General features: G+C 37.9%; 1 protein-coding gene across 1 annotated transcript in view; it reads right to left on the minus strand.

The window, feature by feature from the left end:
- Positions 1 to 22,736, minus strand: part of TBC1D1 (TBC1 (tre-2/USP6, BUB2, cdc16) domain family, member 1) — a 53,390-nt gene that overhangs the window by 19,782 nt on the left and 10,872 nt on the right. Inside the window, exons 8-14 of the mRNA XM_010009904.1 lie at positions 20,185 to 20,313; positions 19,043 to 19,129; positions 17,024 to 17,313; positions 15,175 to 15,303; positions 12,841 to 12,957; positions 11,551 to 11,690; positions 2,189 to 2,374 (exon numbers count right to left, since the gene is read on the minus strand). Coding sequence (XP_010008206.1) covers positions 2,189 to 2,374; positions 11,551 to 11,690; positions 12,841 to 12,957; positions 15,175 to 15,303; positions 17,024 to 17,313; positions 19,043 to 19,129; positions 20,185 to 20,313 — 1,078 coding nt within the window. The remainder of the gene's footprint in view (positions 1 to 2,188; positions 2,375 to 11,550; positions 11,691 to 12,840; positions 12,958 to 15,174; positions 15,304 to 17,023; positions 17,314 to 19,042; positions 19,130 to 20,184; positions 20,314 to 22,736) is intronic.

Consider the following 22,736-nt stretch of genomic DNA (forward strand, 5'->3'; position numbering starts at 1 on the left):
GAAAAAAAGGTGTTTATTAGCGGCATTCATGTAAACCATATAATAAAGCACCTTTTGGGACAGTGGATGAATTTGTGCAGATCACAAGCCTTGAAAAAGCAGAAGAGGTCTTTCAGTTCAGATGGAAGAAAAAAAGCAGCAGTGCAGATAAGATGGAAAGACACATATTCCTAAAAGGCACGAAATGCTGATAGAAAATGCTATAGGGAAAAAAAACTAAGGAGTGTCACAGGCTGTGGAAGTCTATGGATAATTTTACCAAATGGGTATTTCAGATTTTTAACTGGGCTGTAATGTGGCTGAAGACTCAACACACCTAATTCCAGTCCTGGAATATGGTCAGCAGTTGTCTATTTGCAAGAATGAGCAGAGCACAGGTTCAAAAGAAATAAAGGACTGAAAAGGTTCTATAGTATTAATCATTAAGTATCATAGTATTAAGTATTAAGAATTAAAAAATACTTCTCAGTAACACACATTGAGCAAATTGCAAGTAACATGATTTGGAATCATGCTTCTGAAATAGTGTATTATGAAGTGACTGTGAATTCTAATTAATTTGCCATTAGATACTCACGGTACTTCACTGTGATGATACATAACTGTCATGGTAACAAGATACTCTCATTTTGAGGCCATCCTGCTATACATCATAAACCTACTGATACTTTTGATGATTCCACGGTATGAACTCCCCAAAATCACACTCCTATGCACTACAGTCTTGAGACAATCCAGGTTAAAAGGATGGTACCTTTTGCTAGTTTAACTCTCCATTGTTTGTTTATTCAACTTGTTGATATAAATTAACTAAGCAGTTAAAAATCACACATGAAATTTACATGGTCCGTGATGACACTAAACCAGCCAACACACTAAGCTCATCTTGTTCTGAGATCTGTATCTGCAATTAAGTGGTTTTTATAATATCAAATTCTGAGAGTTGCAAACAGTTAGCTTGTTCTCTACTCCCACTAGCTAAAACAAGATTGGATTGGTTATTAGGAAAAATTTCTTCACAGCTCTAAGATGAAGTAATTGTATAAATCATTGCTCTCAGAACCTCTATCTCCAGATGGCCACCTAGCCAAGGGCACTGTGTATTTGGTATCCATTGCCATACTTTATTTTACTGGATTAGCAGTTCCAGCATTTGCTGGGAAAATGCCTGTCACCTGCGGGGTTCTCAGGAAATTCAGATATCAGGCGTTCAGATATCGGGGTTGAAATAGAAGAGCTACACTACGGGCTAAGCGTTCTGGGAGGCCACATCCAATGTTTGAGAGAGGTATTCTCTCCTTCCAGCTGGGAGTTGTAGCCCAAGTTGAAAGAAGGATTTCATGTTTGGTATACTGATATTTTCACATGGCTTGGTCCTTTGTCTACATAGTTGTTCTTCCTGGAAGACAATCCTTCCTCAAGTTTTCACAAAGGCAAAGAAGAATTGCCATTTTCTGGCCAGGTACCTCACCCCCTTGAGGATCCAGGTGCTTACTCCCTTCCTGAACACCTAAAATCAGCCAGATAAACATTTCTGTCCCCATCATTCACATCCTCAAAGCAGCAGCTCTCCAGGGCAATCGCTTGTGATTCTGTATGCAGCTGCCACAATAAAACATGTAGTCTTGATCAGCTACATTTTATGTGTAAAAATTGCCACAACACATCTGCGTTAAGAAATCTGCAAGTTACAGTTTCTCAAGCTCCTTCTCATCATCCTTACTACTGATCTAAATCATTACTATTCCATGAAAAACTTGCTTGCACAGTGTGTATACTACAGCAGGCACCCATAGCTTCAAGTCCACATCCAGCTCCTTGAGATCTTCAAGACCAGCTAAACAGAACACTCCAATGACCAACACTCAGATGATGACCTATGGATGCAAATGCAGAATTCATGACATTGAGCTGAATTCCTTGTCAGAGCTTCTTGACACCAGCCTAAAAAACCTCAGCTGTGGTAAACTAAGAGTACCAATTAAGATCAAGTAAACAAATAATAAGGTGAAGTGATGAAAAAAAAGAGTGTAAATTGTCACCTACACTAATGAGAGCTGAGGGAGATGCTGCTAAACTGATTTACCTGTACGTTCCTAAAACGTTTCATTAAGGCATAGTCCAATTCACTGCCAAGGCCACAGAGCAAACCAAAAGGTTAATCTCTATTGCATTAGGATGCACCAACCTTGTAACTTCTGGTTTTCTTTCTCCATTCTAAGCAGCAGTATCTGCTGAATAATAGCTTTCTTCCACAACTCACGAAGCTCACGGGGTGTCCGTTTCCTTTCTTCTTTCACTGGCCCGAAAGGGCCATCTTCACACACTGGTTCCAATGGGGATCTGGGTGGAAGTTCTCCCAGTTCAGAGTAATCTTTAAAGGAGAAAAACTGTTGTGAACTACTTAGATTTCATGATTAGTCATTCTGAAAGACTGAATATATATACACATGTATACGTATGTATCTGCTTATATACACATATACACACATACGTATATGAGAGGTAGCAAGACTAAGCAAGGTTTACCAAATGATAGTTTCAGGCAGGTTTAGAAGAAGCTTCCGGATAAGAATCATATTGGCCAAAGCCTGGAACACTTTTCTTCTAGAACCTGACAAAAACGTCGTACCATGCACCGAGACCATGGCTTGCTAATTACAGCTTTACCAGGACAGAACTAAATGGAAAAGGCAAGTTTGAGAAATTGCAAAAATAAAACCCACAGCTGAAATCTGGCATGATTCAAATAGCAGATCAAATCAAATATAGCACCCACATTATTTAAAGAATCATTTCTGAACTGTTTAACAAAGAAAACACACACCCTTAGCTGCACAAACACACCACCACCTAAGGCCATACACTGGGATGATTAACAGTTCTTAAAGCAAACATGCAGAAAGGGAGACAGGCACCTAAGACATGTTTGCTCTCACTTCTAATTTTTAACCATATCATAACCTTCTGCACTTTTTCTTTTGGCTTCAGCTGGTCTACCACAAAATGTATCTTTTTATCAAGCATGTAGGGTAATTCTAAGACTTAAAACACTACAAAAGAAAGTAAATATTAAGTAAATGTCAAGCAAATTGAGGTTTTTTGGGTTTTTTTTATTTTATTTTTTTTTTTTAGGAAAAGAACAAACAATAATGTTTTTAATCCAGTTCTCAACACGAAGCCTAAGTTCTTGTACTTTGTGTTCTTAATGCCTGTTGTAGTACCACTTAATTTTACTGGTTTACAAAGCTCCTCTGAAGGCTCAGTAATCTTTGATGTAACCTCTATCTAGAAGAAAAATTACTCAATTGACCACCTTCAAAATGAATGGTCAAACCCACCCATCTCTTCCTACCACATCCCAATGGAAAGCCACCACAACAGCACTTCTCCTTCAGCCCAACAGAATGGCTGTGAAATGTCTTCCCAAGGACAAGCTGACCAGTTATCCATGCAAGAATATGCTTTAAAATCAATGCAACAAAAACCATTCCTCAGACTCTCCAGCCATGCACAAGTACAACTGTGCATGCAATTTCAAATAGCTCCTGGAGAAGAGGCATTCCCGAAACAACTATTCTGATGGTAGCTCAGTGGTCCACTGCCTAGCACAGTGATACAGATTTTAAATTAAACACACACATTATCTCATTTCTACAAACTAACAAAATAGGAAGGTTTTCACCCCTTCAAATTCTGCTCAGAATGCTACACCATATATTACCTCACATAGTTCATATGCAGCTATTCTTTTCTTGTTTCTTCAAGGGCGCTCACACAACTGAGCTCAGATGACTAAGTAAGAATGTAAACGTTCACAGCTGTTGGCTTCTGCTTTTCTGTTTTGCCACTGTCAATCTTTTCCTCTCAAGGAGTCAGAGATAAATAGGGTGGGTCCAAATACCACCTGTTTCTTTATACAACATTTATTTGCTTATTACCACAGTTAAATTCAAGAGCTAAAATATACATATAAAAATAAATGCAACATTTTCAGCTAGCAAAACAAATTAAACCTTTACAAACTTGGACTCTGGATACAAGTGCAGATACCCACACTTTGGGTATTTACAACATTTCAGAGAACAGCAAACTTGACAGGAATGAGAATTAGGCCAAGGACAAATATTTGACACTTTAATGGCAACCACCATTTTCTGCAAAGCGTAGGAAACACTGACAAATGTGTTCAAAAATACAGCTGGTTATGAGAAATATTCATACAATGAAGAAGTTGTATTATACCCCTTGTAAGAAACTGGGAAGCATTAAATTTATTTTCATTTTTCTTTACAGGTAAATGTGAGCTAAGATCTACAATTATAAAAGAGGTTTAGGTAAATGTCATCAAGTAAAGAAGGAACACACTTTATAATTTTCAACTTGTGCTGACAATGAAAGGAAAATTACTTTGATTTATGGTTTTTGATGCACATACTATACTGCTGACAATGTTCTATAAAGTTTTATGTAGAATGACTACATATAGTTGCATTCATCCCAATTTTCCTTAGCGAATATTAAATAACATTATAAGGAAAATGCTCTTAGAACCAGCTTCATTTGCTTGAATAAAATAATGAATTTAAAAAAATAAAAAGACCATCATCAAAGGAAATTGGTTGTTTCCTCTAAGGCTGCACTATATGCATAAAATAACATTGCCATAAGAAAGAGGAATTAATGAAAATGGTCACCAAACATCAATGCAAAAAGTAAAGAAGGTTCCTATTTGGATCACTTTATCTTTCGTACACTATCTATAAGTCTATTCACTTCTTGTTACATTCTCACAGCATCCAATATAGAATGCACATACATCTTGGTGGAAACAAATCTCTTCTCAGCCTAAACATTGCCTCAGTGGTTTATGCATCGCTTTTAGAGTCAGAAATGTATTCTGGTTTTATGTATGTATATATACACACGTGTTAGAAAATTAATATTAAACTATCTACAGAGACAGTTTAGGGTTACCTACTAGCAAAAAAAGCCAAACCAAACCAAAACAAAAAAAACCCAACAGGCATGCATCTGTTTGATGCATGGAAATGAATTAAACACATTGCATTCCTAGAATCTTCCTGGTTTTAAGGTACACATTCTACTTTCCCAGTGCAAATTTTGTGGATTGCTCTTCACATATCAACTTAACAAAACATCACCTTCTAATTTATCAGAGATATTACTCACTTATCGTCCTCCACTGACTGTGGCAACACCCGAACCACTGCAAAGCATTAATTACTCAAGACCATGGTCCTGCTTCCACTTAGGCTGAAAATTTCTTGTCCATTACTGACTAACCCGATAAGAGTAGTATTCACTAAAAGAAATTTAACTCACAATGCTTAAGGCTATAAAAGAAAGCAGAAAGAATACAAAATTCTATAGGCTGAACAATTATGATTACCAACCCTACCTCTAATTCCTCTGTAGAAGAGTCCTAGACTTGATCTTGCCTTCCAAATAGCAGCTCGGTTTCTATCTTTTCTTCCCTCCTTCTTATCACTTGTGGACATTTAACAGAAAGTCTAAAGTCTACTTTGATAAAGTGCAACACATTTACAACCCTCCTTCCCTCCCGTCTCCATGCTGGCATGTGGCAGGATGTATAGAAACCAAAATGAACCTGTTTAACTGCTCAGGTGGCCTGTCTTAAGTTTGCAGAGTTGCATCAGCTGTTTGGCTGGTAAAGGAGGGGAGAAGGTGGAATGTGCAGGTAATCCCTCAAAGCAAAGTAAAAATCCAGACACAAATCCACGTTCCATGTGTGTACAACAAAGTGATCGACAGACATGCCATACAGGTTCCAGATCCAGACAAGAGTAGAAATACTGTAACAAGAAACTGAGTATTTCATTATTATGCACAAATGATCTGGAGGGTAGCAGAGAAAGCAAAGATAAACAGTAGAGCCATTCAACTGGACATAACTAGGAGTTCACATTCCACTGAATCAAATTGCCATGTGTTAAAATCCAAGCAATGTGCAGCCTTCAAAACTTTCATGAGATTACTAAGTGCACTTCAGCATGATCTGAACACTTCAGCATACATGGAAAGACTGCTTCACTGTTCATCTGCCACCCTCATCAACTTTTGTTGACTCCCGTTCCACATTTGACTTGTACTCCTTTCAAATACGTTGCTCCTTTCCCTGCAGCTTCCATATAAAATTCTACCTCATAGCCACAGAACCACACTTCTACTCTTTAAGATTCAGGACTGGGCAAGTAACTATTACTTTATTTTACAACACACAGGTTATTTTTCATTTGAAGTTTATACTTGAGTTAGCCTTCAGTATTACTCTTCTGCACAACACACTTCTACATGTCTCTGGGTCCAAACTAAGTATTCCTCAAGAAACAGTGTACTTCACTGGAAAAGCCACCAGCTTTCCTGTGCTTGTGAGAACTTCCACAAGGTAATGACCTGCAGATGAAACTGCTCATCAAACAGATGGAGATGTTGCACAAATGTATTAGTGCATCCACATATACCTCAAATGCACTGCTTTGATGCTCCCACCATTTATGCTACCCAAGAAAAGACAAGGCCAAAGGACTGAGATGGAATTTGTACAGATCTATTCATTTATACTCAGCTCTTTGACTTCATGTGGCAATGCTTGAATCCTAGAATGCATACTATACCTACAGTCCAAAAGGATCAACAAATGCGTAACGCAAAACCCTCACGTACAAAGATAACACACAAAGTACAACGATTATGAAGAAAGTATCACAGTATATTACTACCAGGCACCACACTAAAGAAAGCAACTGGCTTTACTACAGTATTTTCAGAACTAGTCATTAGTTAATTAATAATTTTGTTACTAAAAAAGAACCACTAAAACAGTGTTGGAAGACATATTACACATAACTTACACCACATAAACATTCTAAGTAAAGAATGCTACAGCAACAGTTCACAGTATTTGCAGTGCTAATCCAAAATTATTTAAAAAATACTTTTGTCTAAATAATGGAAGAGATATAACCCTCATCACAAAGTTAGGTAAGTGCTAATGACAACGGGTTTTAAGAATAACAGTCCTTCAAATCCAAACTTCTCTGCAGCATTTAGAATTTAACAGTTTGGAACCTCTGTCTGCCAGACAGTGAAGCCCAATTCATTTCAACAAACAAATCAAGTTCTTTTTCCTGGTCAGAGATACTTGTACTTTCTAAAAGAATTCTTTTCTGCAACTCAAGTTGTAAAATACTATGTAGTAGTTCTAGCTAAAGTTCTTTTTTTTTTTTCCCCCCAACTGAATTTATTTTCTGAGTGCAGCTGACCAATACTAAGCATCTCATTCCTCTGAATTGCAATTTTTCACTGCCTGACATGCAGCTCCACCCCACTGCCCACCTTTGAAATAAATCATCCATTCTAAAACTGACACTGCTGTTTTAAAAATCTTGCTGTCCACTGCCAACAACATCCTGCAGCAAGAAAGCTCATGACAAACACCATCACTTTCCCACCACTTACTTCTGGAACCTGTTGACACCCTCTTTAAATCTAGTACTTGACCTTACCCTGCTGGGAGTTTCTGACAATCTGCAAAACAGATCTCCCACTATGACAAATTCTGAACAGTCAATATGTGAAAATTGTAGTGAAAATAGCCAGCTGCACAGAGATTTGTAGATGCTGAATAAAAGTATGCAAATATCCTGCTGCACTGCAGCTCAAGGAGAAGTTTCATGATCACTCTACACTGATGTGTCCTGCTTCTGAGCAGGGTAAGAGCACCCCACCCTCAGCTTCCATGCACATGTCCCTGTCTGCCTCCCTGTGCCTGCTCTAGTGCTTGTGTAATACCAGGAGTGGGACTAGAAAACTGATCTAGCTGAAAACTAATCACCTTTTTTGAGTAAGCTCATACTTCAGCTGGTTTAAAATGATCACCAAGTCGTTCCTTTCTCTTTTTACCAGCAAAGACGGAGAACTAGGATGTTCTAAATCATCTGCATTGCCACAAAATGCGGATCTTGTTAGACAGACTCTACAGAGGTATGAAGATCCAGCTGCAAGTAGGGTGGGTAGGTATAAAGGTAAAAATCAAAGAACTGAAGAAACATTTTTATTATTTAGAATGTTTAAGACAGTGAGTGGGAGAGCCAGAGTGAGTTTTGTGCACTCATATACAGAAAATAGGTAAAAAAAGCTTCAGAAAAAGAGGTCAACAAAAAAACTTTCAAAAGAAATATAGAATTGTAACACACCAAAGTGTGATCCATTTTGTAAGTGACCTGTTCTCTTTTTCCATCTCTCCACTTTTCAGGATACAACACTCATTCCACCCCCACAAATAAATAAAAAAGAAAAATATCAGAGGACAAGACACTGAGTATGTCTCAAGGTGGTGGTGTGGCGGTGAGAGAAATGCTGCCCCCCAGTGCTCCACACCACCCGCAGCAGCACAGCCATTCCATGGGAAGCGGCAAACAGCAGGTTAGGTTGGACATTTGAACTGTAGCTTGCTACAGTAGAACTAGCATCATTCAACCCTGCAAACATCCAGCTACCAGCTGGAAAGCAATAAAAATCTCTACAGAACATTCCACCTATGCAGAAAATCCTTTCTAGATCTCCAAACTGGAGATCAGCCTCATCTTCAGGTTCACCAGAGATCACCTGGCAGCATCCACAAACAGGAGGTGGCTGGAGGAGGATCTGCACTTAGCATATCACTCCCATAACAGCCAAAAGTAATGGTACCCTATACCCAAAGCTTTCTGTTGTCTTAGAGTGCTCATCTTGCCTAAGTGCAGCTGGTTTGACTCCAGTCTTCAGAGGCGAGGCAGGAATCTCAACTGGCAAGACAAAAATGGCTTTCTAGTGTATCTATTTGCAATATATTTTTTTAATATCCTATCGATTTAGAACTGCTTTTCATTATACTACTCTCCTGGACACGTACAATAAACCCCTCCTTTTAAATAATGGTGTCTGCAAAACAAATGGCCTGGAATACACAATGCAACCACCAAAGCACTGCCAGCAATCATTTCTCTCCAGCTGAGCTACAGGAAATGAAGATTTAGCTCAAACTATCTGGATCCTAAAGAAGTACAGCATCCAGAAGTGCAAGAGAATGGGACTCAAAGTGCTGTCAGCTTCATGTGAGAACTCAGGACACCAGATACGTCCCAAATTCAGAACCTCATAAGATTAAGCTCAAAATTTCAGCCAAAGCTATGTACCATTTGTCTGGGTTTTCTTTAAAAAAAACCCAGACGTTTAGTAAACACACCTTCATATCCTGCTGTGTTAACCACACAGAGCGGCAATGAAAATGATGTGTTCTGAGATCCAGCTCACCACTTGCCAATACCAATGAAATCACAAATATGGGGATCTAGATTTTCCTGTGTGTATGAAGTTAAAACTTATCTCTATTTCTTGTGACATCTTACACATGCATATTTACTGATTACAAACCAGTTAACTGCCACAGAGCTGTATCATTTTCTTGTCAGTGCCTGCCCATATGTGGTCAAAGCAGTACATAGTTTAGGCCTATGCTAAGCCTGAAAAACTTTTATCATCTCTGAGTCACAGAGACCCATGTCTCTTACCTGGCTTACTTTTAAAAATTCCTACCCTTTTTTCTCACTGCTCTCCTGCAGAGTACCCTGGATTGGTGTATGGGCTACTGCATTTGAATAGAGAAATTGGTCAGCGGAGTCAGTCTATAAAGGGAAACTCATAATATTCCCTTGTTTCCCTGTCTTTATGCTTACTTTTGCAGAATATGACATAACATGTCATCTTGAAAACCTTCTTTGCCCTCTGTCCAATTAGGCTGAAATCAATCTTCTGGTGATACACCAGCTGTTTGCATAACTTCTGTTTCCAAAGGAAATCAAGCTAAAAAGAGCGAGAAAGGCTAAAAGTACAGGTAACTTACCAAATCAATAAACTCTATTGCATGTGCTGCTTCTCCTTGAAGAGAGGAACAACACAATGAATGACAGTTATATTTACTTTGGAACCACAGAGGTTACTAAGTTAACTGTGGTGGAGAGTCCAAAGTAAGATCATCTGTATAGCAGCTCTCTCAAAGGCTACAAAGGCTGGATCATGGATTCATTACTGCCAGAAATGTTCCAGGGGATGCATGAAAACCCAAATGGAAAACCCCAGTACTAAAGTAAAATAAAACAAAGTAACGTAACATAACTCTGAGTTTTCTCTCTGGGTTCATAAATCGAATATGTACATTGAACAAACACAGAAAAAGAAAACAACAGTAAAGAAAAAGGCCAGATATTTTAAATTGCTCTTTCTATTAATAGTACGTCCTGTTTTCATTTTGGCCATGCTTGTTTCTCCAACTCTTCTGCTTATCCAGCTGTAGGTTGTTAAGATTGTATCTTGCCGCTATTATGTCTCAGAGGAAATGCTTTGATAGGCAATTTAGGGGTTTTTTTCCTATTTAATATGGGAAAGTTTTGTGGCTTTTTTCCTATTTAATATGGGAAAGTTTTGTGGCTTTCAAAACCAAGTAAGACTATTTCCAGTCACAAAAAGATGCATCAAATCTGCAAAATCAGTAGCTTCACAGAACAGCTGAGGTTGATCCTTCACATGCCTTGCGGCATAGGGGAGCATTTCACGTGTATATGTACACAACATGCTCTTGAGATCACTTCATTCTGAAATACACTAAATTTAAGAGGCATCTATGCCCATACACAGCTTACCCCAACATCAGTCAAATTACACTGCAAGCACTACATCAACAACAGTTGTGTTATGTGCTGTGTCCAGTTAATCAAAGTCTCTCTTTAAGATGCAAGAAGGAGGTAGAACTTGCAGAGCTCAAGCTGTGAAATTCAATCTTTAGAGACCCAGAGACCATTATCTACAGACACAAGCTTCTCTGAGGCATTCTTGGCATCAGCATGTGCTGTAGTATCTGGCTTATACAAAGTGAGAAGCATAAAATGATGCACCTGCATGCTCATGTGCGGTGACTTTTTTCTAGTGTGGTTCATTAGCTTTACAGAATTTTAGGAAATAAATATGAGAACAGTGGATAACTATGGCTCAAGTGGAAAAAGTCACAGAGTGGAGCAGCATACATGTAGTCAAATTCAGTCTGGTATGAAGTACACACTACAGAACTCGACTGAGGTCATAAAAGAAATTAAATTCCTTCTGCTAGGCCTGGATTTTTCTAGTCCATAGTTCTATATTCCAGCATGGAAAGATGAAATAGCAGCCTCACCATTTCTTCAGATAAATACTTAGTGACGCTTTTTTCCCCTGAACTCATTAAAAAAGTATAAACAAAAATAATTGCTTCTCTAGCCAGTTAGTTTGACACAACTTTGGAACTATGTTACACATAAAGCTGAAAACTAAAAACCTCAACAGCTGATGAGCTTGGCTCCACCAAAGAGTAGGTGGGAAAGTGCAAAGACAGTGCAAACAGAGCACCAGGCAGATTTGTCCGCTCAGTAGACAAAATAATCCACACTACATCCACTAACAACATTCATGGAAGCAAATAAACACAGACTTTACCATCATATCGGCTGGGAGAATCACATGCTTTCTGAGGGGTTGCCACTCGCAGGAATATCTGTTGCCTCCATGAATGCCGTCGAGTCCTTACAGGGCTGTCCTCACCAATGGCCTGCTGGCTGTGTTTGGATTCGTAGTCACTAAAATTGCGAACACAGAATGGCTTGTGAGTAGCTTGCCTGAATCTGCTAGCAACGGTGACACAGTCTTCAGTGAATATAACAACAGTGACTATCAACTAAAGAGTGCGGTGTGCTATGCACATGCTGGGTCCAGCTCTTAGTGTTAGGAAAGTGAAGCTTGCTTTGTGGCAGCAGGCTTATACGAGGCTGCAAACATCACACAGGTTCACCAAAAGGGGCTGACAGCTCTGTGCAATCTGCTTTCTCCAATTTTAATCAATTCTCAGCTTTCTTTGCAGCAGTGTATGAAACACAATGCATTGAAGACACATACACCACAATGTATTTTTACCATTCTATTTTAATGCCACCAAGAAAATCTAGTAATTATTCATAATCAACACCAACTAAACTTGCAACCTTCTGTGAACTGAATATGTAATATATTCGTCCAGAACAGAGACTAAGAGCAAAATTTTAACCTTTGTGTTCAGAAGCCACCATTTGAAATAGGCAACAAACTTGGGAATAGTGTTCATGAACCTTGGATGTTACTTCTCTGATGTAATCCATAAACTACATACAAAACTTTTTATTCAGAATATTAAATGAAATAGTGAACAGCAATACTGTTTTCCTATTACAAATCCCACTAATAACTTTTGGCCATTACATCTTTAAAATATTTATTGCTTTATGGAAGCATAAATGGAATACGCTTTGGAATACGCCATTGGCTAAAGGCTTGGATGACTCTTTGTTGAAGCTGTAAGGGATAAATGAACTTCAAATAGCTCTGGTAGAAACTGGAAGGAGCATTTTAGAGTCATTCTCTCCTTCCAATTTTGGGATACTGACACTACGTAGGATGAACCATGTATATTCTCTTAACTGAAAACTGCTAATACAGTTCATTCGCAGGAATAATCACAGAAGTGCATAGGTGGAAGTTGCATGATCATTGTAACATCAAAATGGCTAAGTTCTGCAATCATAACAGGAAAGGAATCTGGTATAGCTTCATCCTTTTGACAGCAACCACATGCAGAATACATGGAAGTGAACTGTTGCACTAATCAGATTTTGCAAGTGCAAGAAGCATTTGAAATAGATGAAAGAAACCTTTGAAAATACAGTTTTACCTGCAGGCTTTAAGAGAGAACCCTACCTTGTGCTCCTAAAGTCACAGGTGTTATTTTCATCTACAGGAGCCAGAAATTTTAAGAAATTTGGCACAGAAGAGGAAGAATGAAGCTTTTTCCTTAAGGCAGTACGGTAGGAGATGCTGAGAGTGCAGTTGGGAAAAGTATAGTTTAGAACAAAGAAGTAAAAATCCACAGAATAAAAATAATACATACTGAAGGTCTGAATGTCAAGGAAACCAAAGTCAAAACTGAAGCTGCTAACAAAGCGCTACTTTGAAATACATATTTGTTTGGGCAAACTAAAATGTTCCAATAAAAATAAATGTACTTCCAGTAAAGTTGTTATTCTTTGCTATATCCCAAGATTTTTAGTTTATGTTTCAAGTAAATTTCTTTAGTAAGAACTGATGCCAACTTTATCAATGCACATTTACTTAAATACCAGTTTCAATGACTAAGTTGGTGGGAAAAGGTTAGGAAAAGCTGACACTGATTATCATTGTAGTGGCAAATGAAAACTAAGACTTTGGCAAAAAACATTTTGTGAAGCATTAACAGACAAGCTTGGAACTTTTAAGTAAAAAGCTGAGCCTTCTGACTGATCATTTAGGGCTGTGGCTGTATTTATGCAACAGACAGGAGCACTAATCAAATTTCATCAGCAGTCTTCTGGACAACATAATTTTGCTCTTTCTTTTAAAATAACAAGCCCCCAACATGCTCAGAAGAATGCCAATAGGATAATGAACAGGTTTTACACAGAATTAAAAGATATAAAATTATTTGGCTAATGATACTACAAGACCATTTCTCAGAAGACTACACACAAATACGTGAGTAGAAGAATTTACCCCTGAAAAAGTAAGCTTAAGAAAGAACTGCTTCTGATAAACCATAAATTATATATCTGGATGGCATTTAGCACTGTCTCCTGAAGATGTGAGGAGGATGGGGGCTACCCTAAGATAAGCATTAGTATGAAGTCAAGCTGTTCTTTAGCAGCTGGTACTGAGCATGAAGACAGGTTTTGCTTAAAATCATATTGTAAACTAATCACCATTACATGGTAATTTCATTTACAGAATACAATCAACTTGGGTAGTTTGACTTTATTGATTTAAACTCATTAACCCATTAGATACCCCTATCAATTTCTATTTTCAGTCCTGTTGCTTAGAGGTGTGATATGGTATACCCTTAAATGACGGAGAAAGGTAAGAAGTTGCTATTCTGCATGCAGAATCATTACCAAATCTACTTGGAAAAATCTACTTTTGAGAGTTCAACCTTCAGGATTCAAGTAAGTCTTACTAAAATGAAGAGTAAACTCATTTCCTACACCATACTTTGAGGTGAAGCTAAATTAAAGAGATGCTAGTTCACGAATACAACTGAACAGGTGAAACAAGGTTCTCAGTTACGTATTTTCTCAGGGTCAGAAGAATCAACACTTTTGGGAAACAGAAAACCTTTACCTGAGAGAACAAAACAAAACAATAAACAGCAACAGCAGTAAGAATTGCCTACCAATGGTCAATGATTCTTAACAGCACTTCCAAGGACGTTCAGTCTCATCAGCCTTTTGAACTAAGATAAGCAGTTTTAGCTCAAGGGGTTACGGAGTTTCATGATTCAGATTTTTAGGGAGCTACTTGTTTCAGGTTTTCGGGGAAATGATGGGTTAATATCCTTTCCTCAATGTTCTCTATACGTAAACAATTTCTAAGAAAGGAGGCACAGAAAAGCATCATTTGATATGGCTCTAAGTAAACAAAACAAATACATCCGCTGGTGGTGAGTTGAGCTTTTTTGATTGTTTATTCTTGGGTTTTGGGGGGAGTATTTTTCTGTTTGTGGGTTTTGGTCAGTTGTAGATTGTTTGTATTTTTTTTTTAATTGGCTCTCCACAATCCTACTTCTTGCCCCATCTAGTTAACTTAGCCAATTTGCCCTTAATGTCAGGCACAAAAGAGTAGCAATATGTTTGTGTGTTACCACAAACAAAGCAGAACAGAACCAAATGATTCAGGAGGGACAGAGTGAGCTAGATCACAGGTTCTTGGCAACTCATTCTTTGCACAATTTGAGTAGTGCTGCTGTCTGCTGCATAACAACAAGTTCCTTTAGAGCCAGTTGTTCCAAAGCAAGTCATGTGTCCATGTGTCTGGAAGAATTTCATATATTAAACAAAAAAAATTTGTTAGGTAGCAGCTCTACATTAAGTATTGGAGCAGTTAAGAATCCCCTCTCCCATAAAAATCTATGACCTTCGATCAATATTAAATTATTTATGCTAGAGCTTCATGTTTATGACACGGTAAAACAAACACTACCCCAGACTATGCTAGCTAGCTCACCTCTTTTGTGCAAAATGCCCACTTTGTTCTCCGCTTGAATTATGCCTTAGATATTTAAAGAAGTTGGGCGAAGAGGCCGAAGGGTTAAGACGAGCTAGAGTAGGAGAACGCGCAAGTTGACCAGAAGAACTTTCAGATTCACCAACAGATGCGTTCAAACCATATAGTGAGATTCCAACCAGAGTGATGAAGTTGAAGTAGCACAAAGAACAAAACAAAGTAAGAGAGGAAAAGGGGTAAAGGGCAAGGGGGGGGGGGGGGGAAAGGAAATCACTTCTCTACTCTTTGAAAAAGACGTGGCATAGACAAATGAGCCAGTTCCTATGTTTTTCATAGTTAATGCAGTAACTGTAAGAGGCCGAACATTTTAACCCGATCAGCAAAGTCCCAAATACATATGTACAGGCTTCAGCAAGGCATTTAAGCATATGACTGTATTTAAACTCCCAAAAAACTGTCACTGACACACCCGTTTCTTCTCCCTCATACACACTTCCCCTTGGTTTCTATGATAAAGCCAGGCATATGATCAAGAGTTCTAATGGATAAGAAGTTAAAATACTATGTAAAGACCTGAATTTACTTACACTTTGGAAGCAATTTAAGAATTAAGGTAAGCTGTTCAAAAACACTTATAAAATGTGCAAGACTTGTTAAAAGTCTGTAATTCCAGTGATTTTTGAGAACTTTAAGTATACGTTTCTTCTAAGTTTTCCATTTCCCCTGGTTCTATACATTTGCTACAAAAGGGAAGCAGTGATTTCTTTTTGCTTTGAGTTATGTGAGGAAGTAGGCACACTCAGGTGTTACTAAAAATTACATGATCAAACCCACATAAAAATAACCAAGGAAATTCAAAATTTACTTAATTTCTAGCTGCATTCCTACAGTACAATAAGAACAGATTGAACAAGAAGCTACAAATAACAGGGCAACTCTCAACAAACACCACAAGTCTTAAACTGCACTACAAAAACATTCTAGTATTTTAGAATTAAAAGGTTCAAAGAAGGGACAAAAAGGCAACCCAGGTCATGTTTCATTTCAAAGACTATAATTCTCATTTTTTCCACTGTCATCACCTATTGCAGGCATGTTCTTTTACTGTCCTGCCTCCTGCAGGGAAAAAATGAGCTGGAACACATACAGATTTCCTAATAACTTGTGTAAATGAGCAGTTTGGCAGCAAAACAGAAGCCTACAGACAGAATGTTTCCATAGTAATTAGGAAAAGCCAGCTAGGCGGGGGGAAGAAAACTGCCATAAAGTTAAGAAGAGGCTATAGAGATGTGGAAGCAGGCTTTTCAAGGAGGACAGCTTGAAGAATATTAGCATGAAGGCAAGCAGTAGCTTGTTTTTATGAGTAAAATCTGCACAGGCTTATTGAAAAGCTAGACAGGAGCCCCACCTCTATCGAGAATTAGGCAATTTATTGTCAGTTTCTGTGTTATTTTGAAGTCACACATGAATACACCAACTAGTAAGGTTTTCAGGATCACAAATGCTACTGAAATTTTCTCTATACACAATAAGAAGTAACATTTCTTTATACTGCTTGCAGATCAAAACAAACAACATTAAGGAATACTGACTGAAAAAGTATAATAAAACCCTGTAGAGGCAATCCTGTGTTGAACTTACACTTACACTGTGGAACTACAACATCTCATATTTTCTCTCCTGTCACAGGGCTAGAAGTGTTTTTAAACAGAATACCTACGAAGCTGTAGTGAGTGACACTGCTGTGATACATTTCTTATCCATTAAGAGGACATACCTGGTATGCAATTATCATCCCAAAATATGACCTCAACAAACAAAATCATAGCCTGCTTTTAGTAAGTCTTACTTTCTTTTGTGAGGAGTCTCTGTGCTCACTGAGTGATACCTCATAAGTTTCCTCTGGGGAACAGACGGTGATGTTTCAACAGGTACCAGAGATTCCTGGCTTTCTGTTGGCAAATGACTCAGTGTGTTTGCTCGCCTCCGAAAGCTTTGCTGAGGTAACGTAACAGACTGCTCAACTGGAGAATCATCTGCATCGCTGGAGAGATCACCCACTGATCCACTGGTCTTGACAGCGTTTTCTGTAGGAAGCGCAGGAAGTCTGTCTTTCTCCTTTTCACACAATGGTGCTTCCTAGCAGTGCAAGAAATAAGGTTATCAATCTTATCAAGAGCTATCAGTCTTTGAGGTTGCAGTCTCATAATCTCACGTCTCATTATTCACATCCCAGAGATCTGCTTTAAGCTTGCACAGTTTTATCATGATAGCCTAAAGAAAGAATCTTTCATGTTTTATGTCTTTGTTATTAATTATTTAGGTCAGCAAATTACAGTCTCCATTTTACAGAGGAAAAGTAATTTTGAGAGTAATTGTATTTTATGGTATGTTGAATACAACTCAGAAGAAATGGGGTCAGAACAGTACAGAAGAGTCAGTTTTGGGTAACAGTGACAGTAATGAAAAGGGTGACATTTCAGAGTACTACATGATTGCACCCATCTAAGAATATAATATTCCCATGACTAGATGCCTGTTTCAGTCCAAACCCATGCATTTTTCTTCATTCCCCACCTCATGTGTTTCTTGCAGAGCTGGCCATTCTTTCAAAACATAAGCAGAAAGAACAGATTCTTGATTACCTTAAGTCATGAGTCCATAGGTGACTAGGCACTAGAAAAAAATCAATAGCTGTATCCAAACCTGCAGAGTACTAGGATGCCTCCATGGAAGAAGACTTGCTTCTTCTATGATGCTTGTTTATATTGTTTTATTCAGACTAAAAGCTTTCTAACCATTCAAAGGGGGAAGTTACTCGACCTCTTGTTTTGAGTTTCATGTTTCTCATTAACACAATGCTGCATTCACACTATATACTTTCAGGGCTGAAACCAACCAGATTAGGATCAGCAGCATGATAATTATTGCATTTGTTTTACTGCACATTGTTGCAAGATTCAGATGACGTTATATAATATTTTGACACATATAGACTCACACAATAAGATACATAAAAAATTTATGTTTATATACAGCACCAGGCTTTTCTAATTCAAATGGAGACCCAATTGCACTGCTCGCTTTTTACAGCATGGGAAACAGAATGAAAAGCCTGAAAGCAACTTGAAACTTCTGGAGAACAGAAATACATATTTATTAAGAGTCCCATCTTGCCAAACAGTACGGAAATCTCCAGTGAACCTCTACAGATAACATCATCCTACATGTCATCATTGTATTGACATGTCACTGCTATTTCTTAGCCTGAATGCCTGTTACTAGAGTAAACTAGGAAATTGTTTTGCTCAACTTGTCCCTCAGAGGACTCATACACATTCTAACAAGTTCCATACATGAAAAATTATTTGTATAAACAACTTACAAATTCTAAGAAACCTTAAACACTGCTTCAAGCTGGATGTCAGAGAGGAAAGGAGAATGTGGGGGGAAGGAAAGGCAGTCATTGATCCAAGAGGCTGCCTGCAATGAATGCAGCCCTGTCACCCCTCAGGGGGACTTGGCACAGGAATAAAGACAGAGCCTATGGATCAGCAAGCGGCAGCAGGACTCTTAGGTAAGAAAAGGATATAGCTTCCCTCCTTACTCTGTGATACTGTTTTTATCATATTGTTTGACTGTTCTGGGGTTTATTTCTTTTCACACACATACACAGTTAGCTCGTTTAGTCCCAAAAAATAATTGAAACGAAATGCAAGATATTAGAACAGAACAGTTATATGAGCAGTTGGTAACCACATTCCACATCTGACTAGTTTCAAGAAATATTATCTGAAGTTTCAGGAAATACTCAGGATATATTATCTGAAGTTTTCAAGTATGCACATTCACCTCAGGCTTTACTTACTTTACTTGTGCTGCTTAAGGAACTGGACATGGAGCTGTCCAAATCCACAGCACCAGCACTGTCTGGCAGACCTCTGGCTTTACTGCCCTGCAGAGATAAAGCACACCAGCTGTTAGGACTATGATGTATAGGGCATACCAAAGAAAGATTTGTGTAGCATAATCAGGATTTTTAATTTTCACAGACAGAATCAAATTAAATTTAAAAAAATATATATAACGAAAAAAATACAAATTGGATACACAGCAAAACATAATTTATGGTATTATCATTTCAATGCCTACAAATCAGAAAGCATAAATATTTTTGCATACTCTGTTCAACAATATCTTGCTATAATGTTTTTATGTAACCAAGAGAAATATCAAGAAACATACTGATGGGTTCTTATATGCTAACACAACTATGGAGTTTCTATCTCCCTCATCTTAAAAGGTATGATTTTTTTATGTTCTGAAGTTAAGGTTTATGTTCTCTTTGAGCTATTATTCTAGGTAAAATACAAAATGTTGTTATTCACAATAGTGACTATTCTCTCCCTGAAGATCAGGCAAAATGCCTCAGATCTAATCAAAATAAAGAATTTCTATCAGAACAGCCATGACAACAAAAATGCAACCAATATATGCAAGCACATCTGTGCTTATGTGAAGACGGCTTATGCCAGTCAGGACAAATTGGCAAAAATTAGAACAGTAGCTACTATAGTTTGTGTAACACCACTAACATGTTTCATAACTGAACACACTCACAGGAGGATTTTTCAGAGGTGAACTCTAGAAATGCTGGCTTGGAAGTAATGAGGGGAGATATTCAACTAAAAATCTTCTCTATGTGCATAATAATAACAGGGAGAACACACTTTTGCTTTCATTTGTTTCATGGAAGCAGGTTAGATACAATGGCTGAAACAAGCTTTGAAAGCCTTGTTTTGTCACTATTAGTTGCATGTCTATGAGCCAATAAACTGTACTAGGTCTTTGTTCAATTTAACTGCTGATGAGAAATGACTGCCAAATTTTTGTTCCTTTAATACTTGTTTGGCATCCAACCTGGAAGGATAACAAATATGACTTTTCTATCATTCAATTAAATAAAACAATGAAATTATGTTCAGAGGCAATAAACATGATAATACTTACACGTGACAAAATGCTTTCAAATGATTCTGTCAGAGATCTTTTTGCTTTGTTCTTTAACATATCTAATCTGAATCTCGAAGCACTGCTGGGCACTTCATTGACAGCATTCTCAGTAGGGGGTTGTGAAGTCTGCAAGTGTTTAAAAATATAAATGTGAAATACTCAATGGCATGAAGCAGGAACTCAGTGAATAGTCTGAAGACTTCCATAACCTGGATCAATACTTTCTGCTGGTGTCCTTGGCATTTTATGCCTTTCAATCTTATACTGAAGTTTAACAAACTATCCTAACATAAGACCAAGAAATCTCCTGAAGGAAATGTCTTGAGTGTTGTAGATTCAGAAGAAGTGCCCCTTCAATAGGGATAAATTTTATGTCTGTATTGGCAAATTCTAACAACAAAGTACAATTGTACACATTCCAAATGTAAAAGTGTAATAGATAAGAGCTTACTGAATGGATTCAACTTTTCTTCAACCAAGAAATTAACCAAAATGGTGAAGCTCGTCATTAACAAGAACTCTCAAGTATCTCCATTATATTAAAATGAGGCTTTTTAAGGGCCAGAAAGATGTAACACAATCTAACTCTTCTACACATTTCACTAGTAGAAATACTTTCATCTTAAAGCTAACAGCCCACTGAGAATTGTTTTTTAAATAAATATTTCAGTCCATTTTTAGTGCTTGAGAAGACCAGTGTAGCAAATGCAAAAATGACACTATGATGCAAATATTACCATCCAAACCTAATGCCTACAGTTGATACCAGAGCATAATCTTCAGTGTTATTTTTGGGGTTCATCTTGAGGCTGCTCTACCTTTTTGGCTCTAACTTCAGAGATCTGAATGCTTATTTTCTTTTTACCTTCACTCATTTTATTTTCAAAGGACAAATTGGATGCTGCCTGCTATTACATTCTTATGAAAAAGACACTTAACTTGAAGGTCATTTTTATTAAATATGATCCACGTACTAGTATCACTTTATTTATTTATTTATTTACATTTTTTTCCCTCCCCTGGTTTAAATACTAGGAGAGGAAAAAAAAAAAAAAAAAAAAAAAAAGAGAAATGTAGGAAAGTTAATACCTTTGCAGAAAAGAAGGGAACAAGGACATCAGGGTGTCATAGGTTAATGATTGCCGAGACAAGTAACACTGCCAGTGTACATGTTCAAAGGTATCTGCTATTACACAGCTCTGGAGACAAATTATCAGAGTAAATATAAAATGTTGTGCTAAGACAAATGATGGGCTAACGGCAAGTCAGCTCTGTTCTTAGAGCATTGGCATCTCTGCAAATGTGAGATTAACCAATTTTGGTTCCAGGAACTGAGCAAACAGATTGCAGCAGGCCTTAGGGATTTTCAAATCACACTGAAGACACATTAAGATATTATCTTGCTTCATATATCCCTATTTCCAAGCCATTCATGACTGACAACTATTTGATAATCAGCTGGCGTTAGACCAAATAAAAATATTTTAGGTACCATGATAGAGGACCTCAGGCAATGTTTCTTCCTGTCATACCACAACTACAATGTTTTTTTCTTATAAACATATTTCTGGTGAGATGCCCAAGGCAAGAAATCAGAGAACAAAATATGCAGAGTTTTCTTCCTGCTCTTTTGGGGAGGTCAATAATTAGCCAATAAGCCATAAAGAAGAGATTAGCAAAGTGAGCAAACAGTAAATGAAGACTTGCTGTTATGTCCCAGATTTCTTCTGGGTCTCATTACACTCCATATACTCACTTGCTAGTTCATATCACAAATAGCCAACAGCTGTCATCATGGTGGAATTACTGGCCAGCAGTGGTGGGACAGCCAAGATTTTTAAAAGGGTCAAATAACTGGAACTGAAAGTTTCCAGAGAACAGGTGCTGATCCTCTTTACAGACCGCCTCAAGGTGTCTCAAGTTAGTCACAAAGCAAGGCATCCAAAATCACTAATCCCTTCTGAAAAATCTTAACTCTGCTGTATACATAGCCACTTAAACAGCACTGATACAACCTGATAGAGAACGAAAGGTAACTCTGCTCCATAGAAATGGATGAGTCACAGATGTGGTTTCTGCAGCAATCTTACTCAGCTCCTCCTCCTCGAGGCCATTTCAAATGGCGGTTTGTACGCAAGTAGTAACTTCCAGCTATTAAGTAAATGTAATAGTCTTTATCAAGAAACAAATCCCCTCTGTTGTCAGGACATTGACTCACACAGACAGCGGGATGGCAAATGCCACAGACTATCTGAGAACAATTACACATTTGTTCTCTCACATACAATGAATTTTCATTGCAGTGATAAGAAAGCAATAACCAAATCAGTGGTCTACCTTGTTTGCATCTGTCTCCTAGGCCTGAAATAAGACTGTACTGGGTACCTCAAAATCAGATATGTCTGTTGTGGTGCAGAACAATTGCCTATGAATCATAAGCAAAACCAGTGTTCACCACTTCCTACAGTCAGAAGTTCCAAAATGACAGTGATGGAAATTTGCCTTTGGAAAGGTATAAAAATGGAAATGGATCCCCCCCCCCCCCCACA

This window comes from Nestor notabilis, unplaced genomic scaffold (genome assembly GCF_000696875.1).
Source record: "Nestor notabilis isolate BGI_N333 unplaced genomic scaffold, ASM69687v1 scaffold13282, whole genome shotgun sequence".
In the NCBI taxonomy this organism is placed as follows: Eukaryota; Metazoa; Chordata; class Aves; order Psittaciformes; family Psittacidae; genus Nestor; species Nestor notabilis.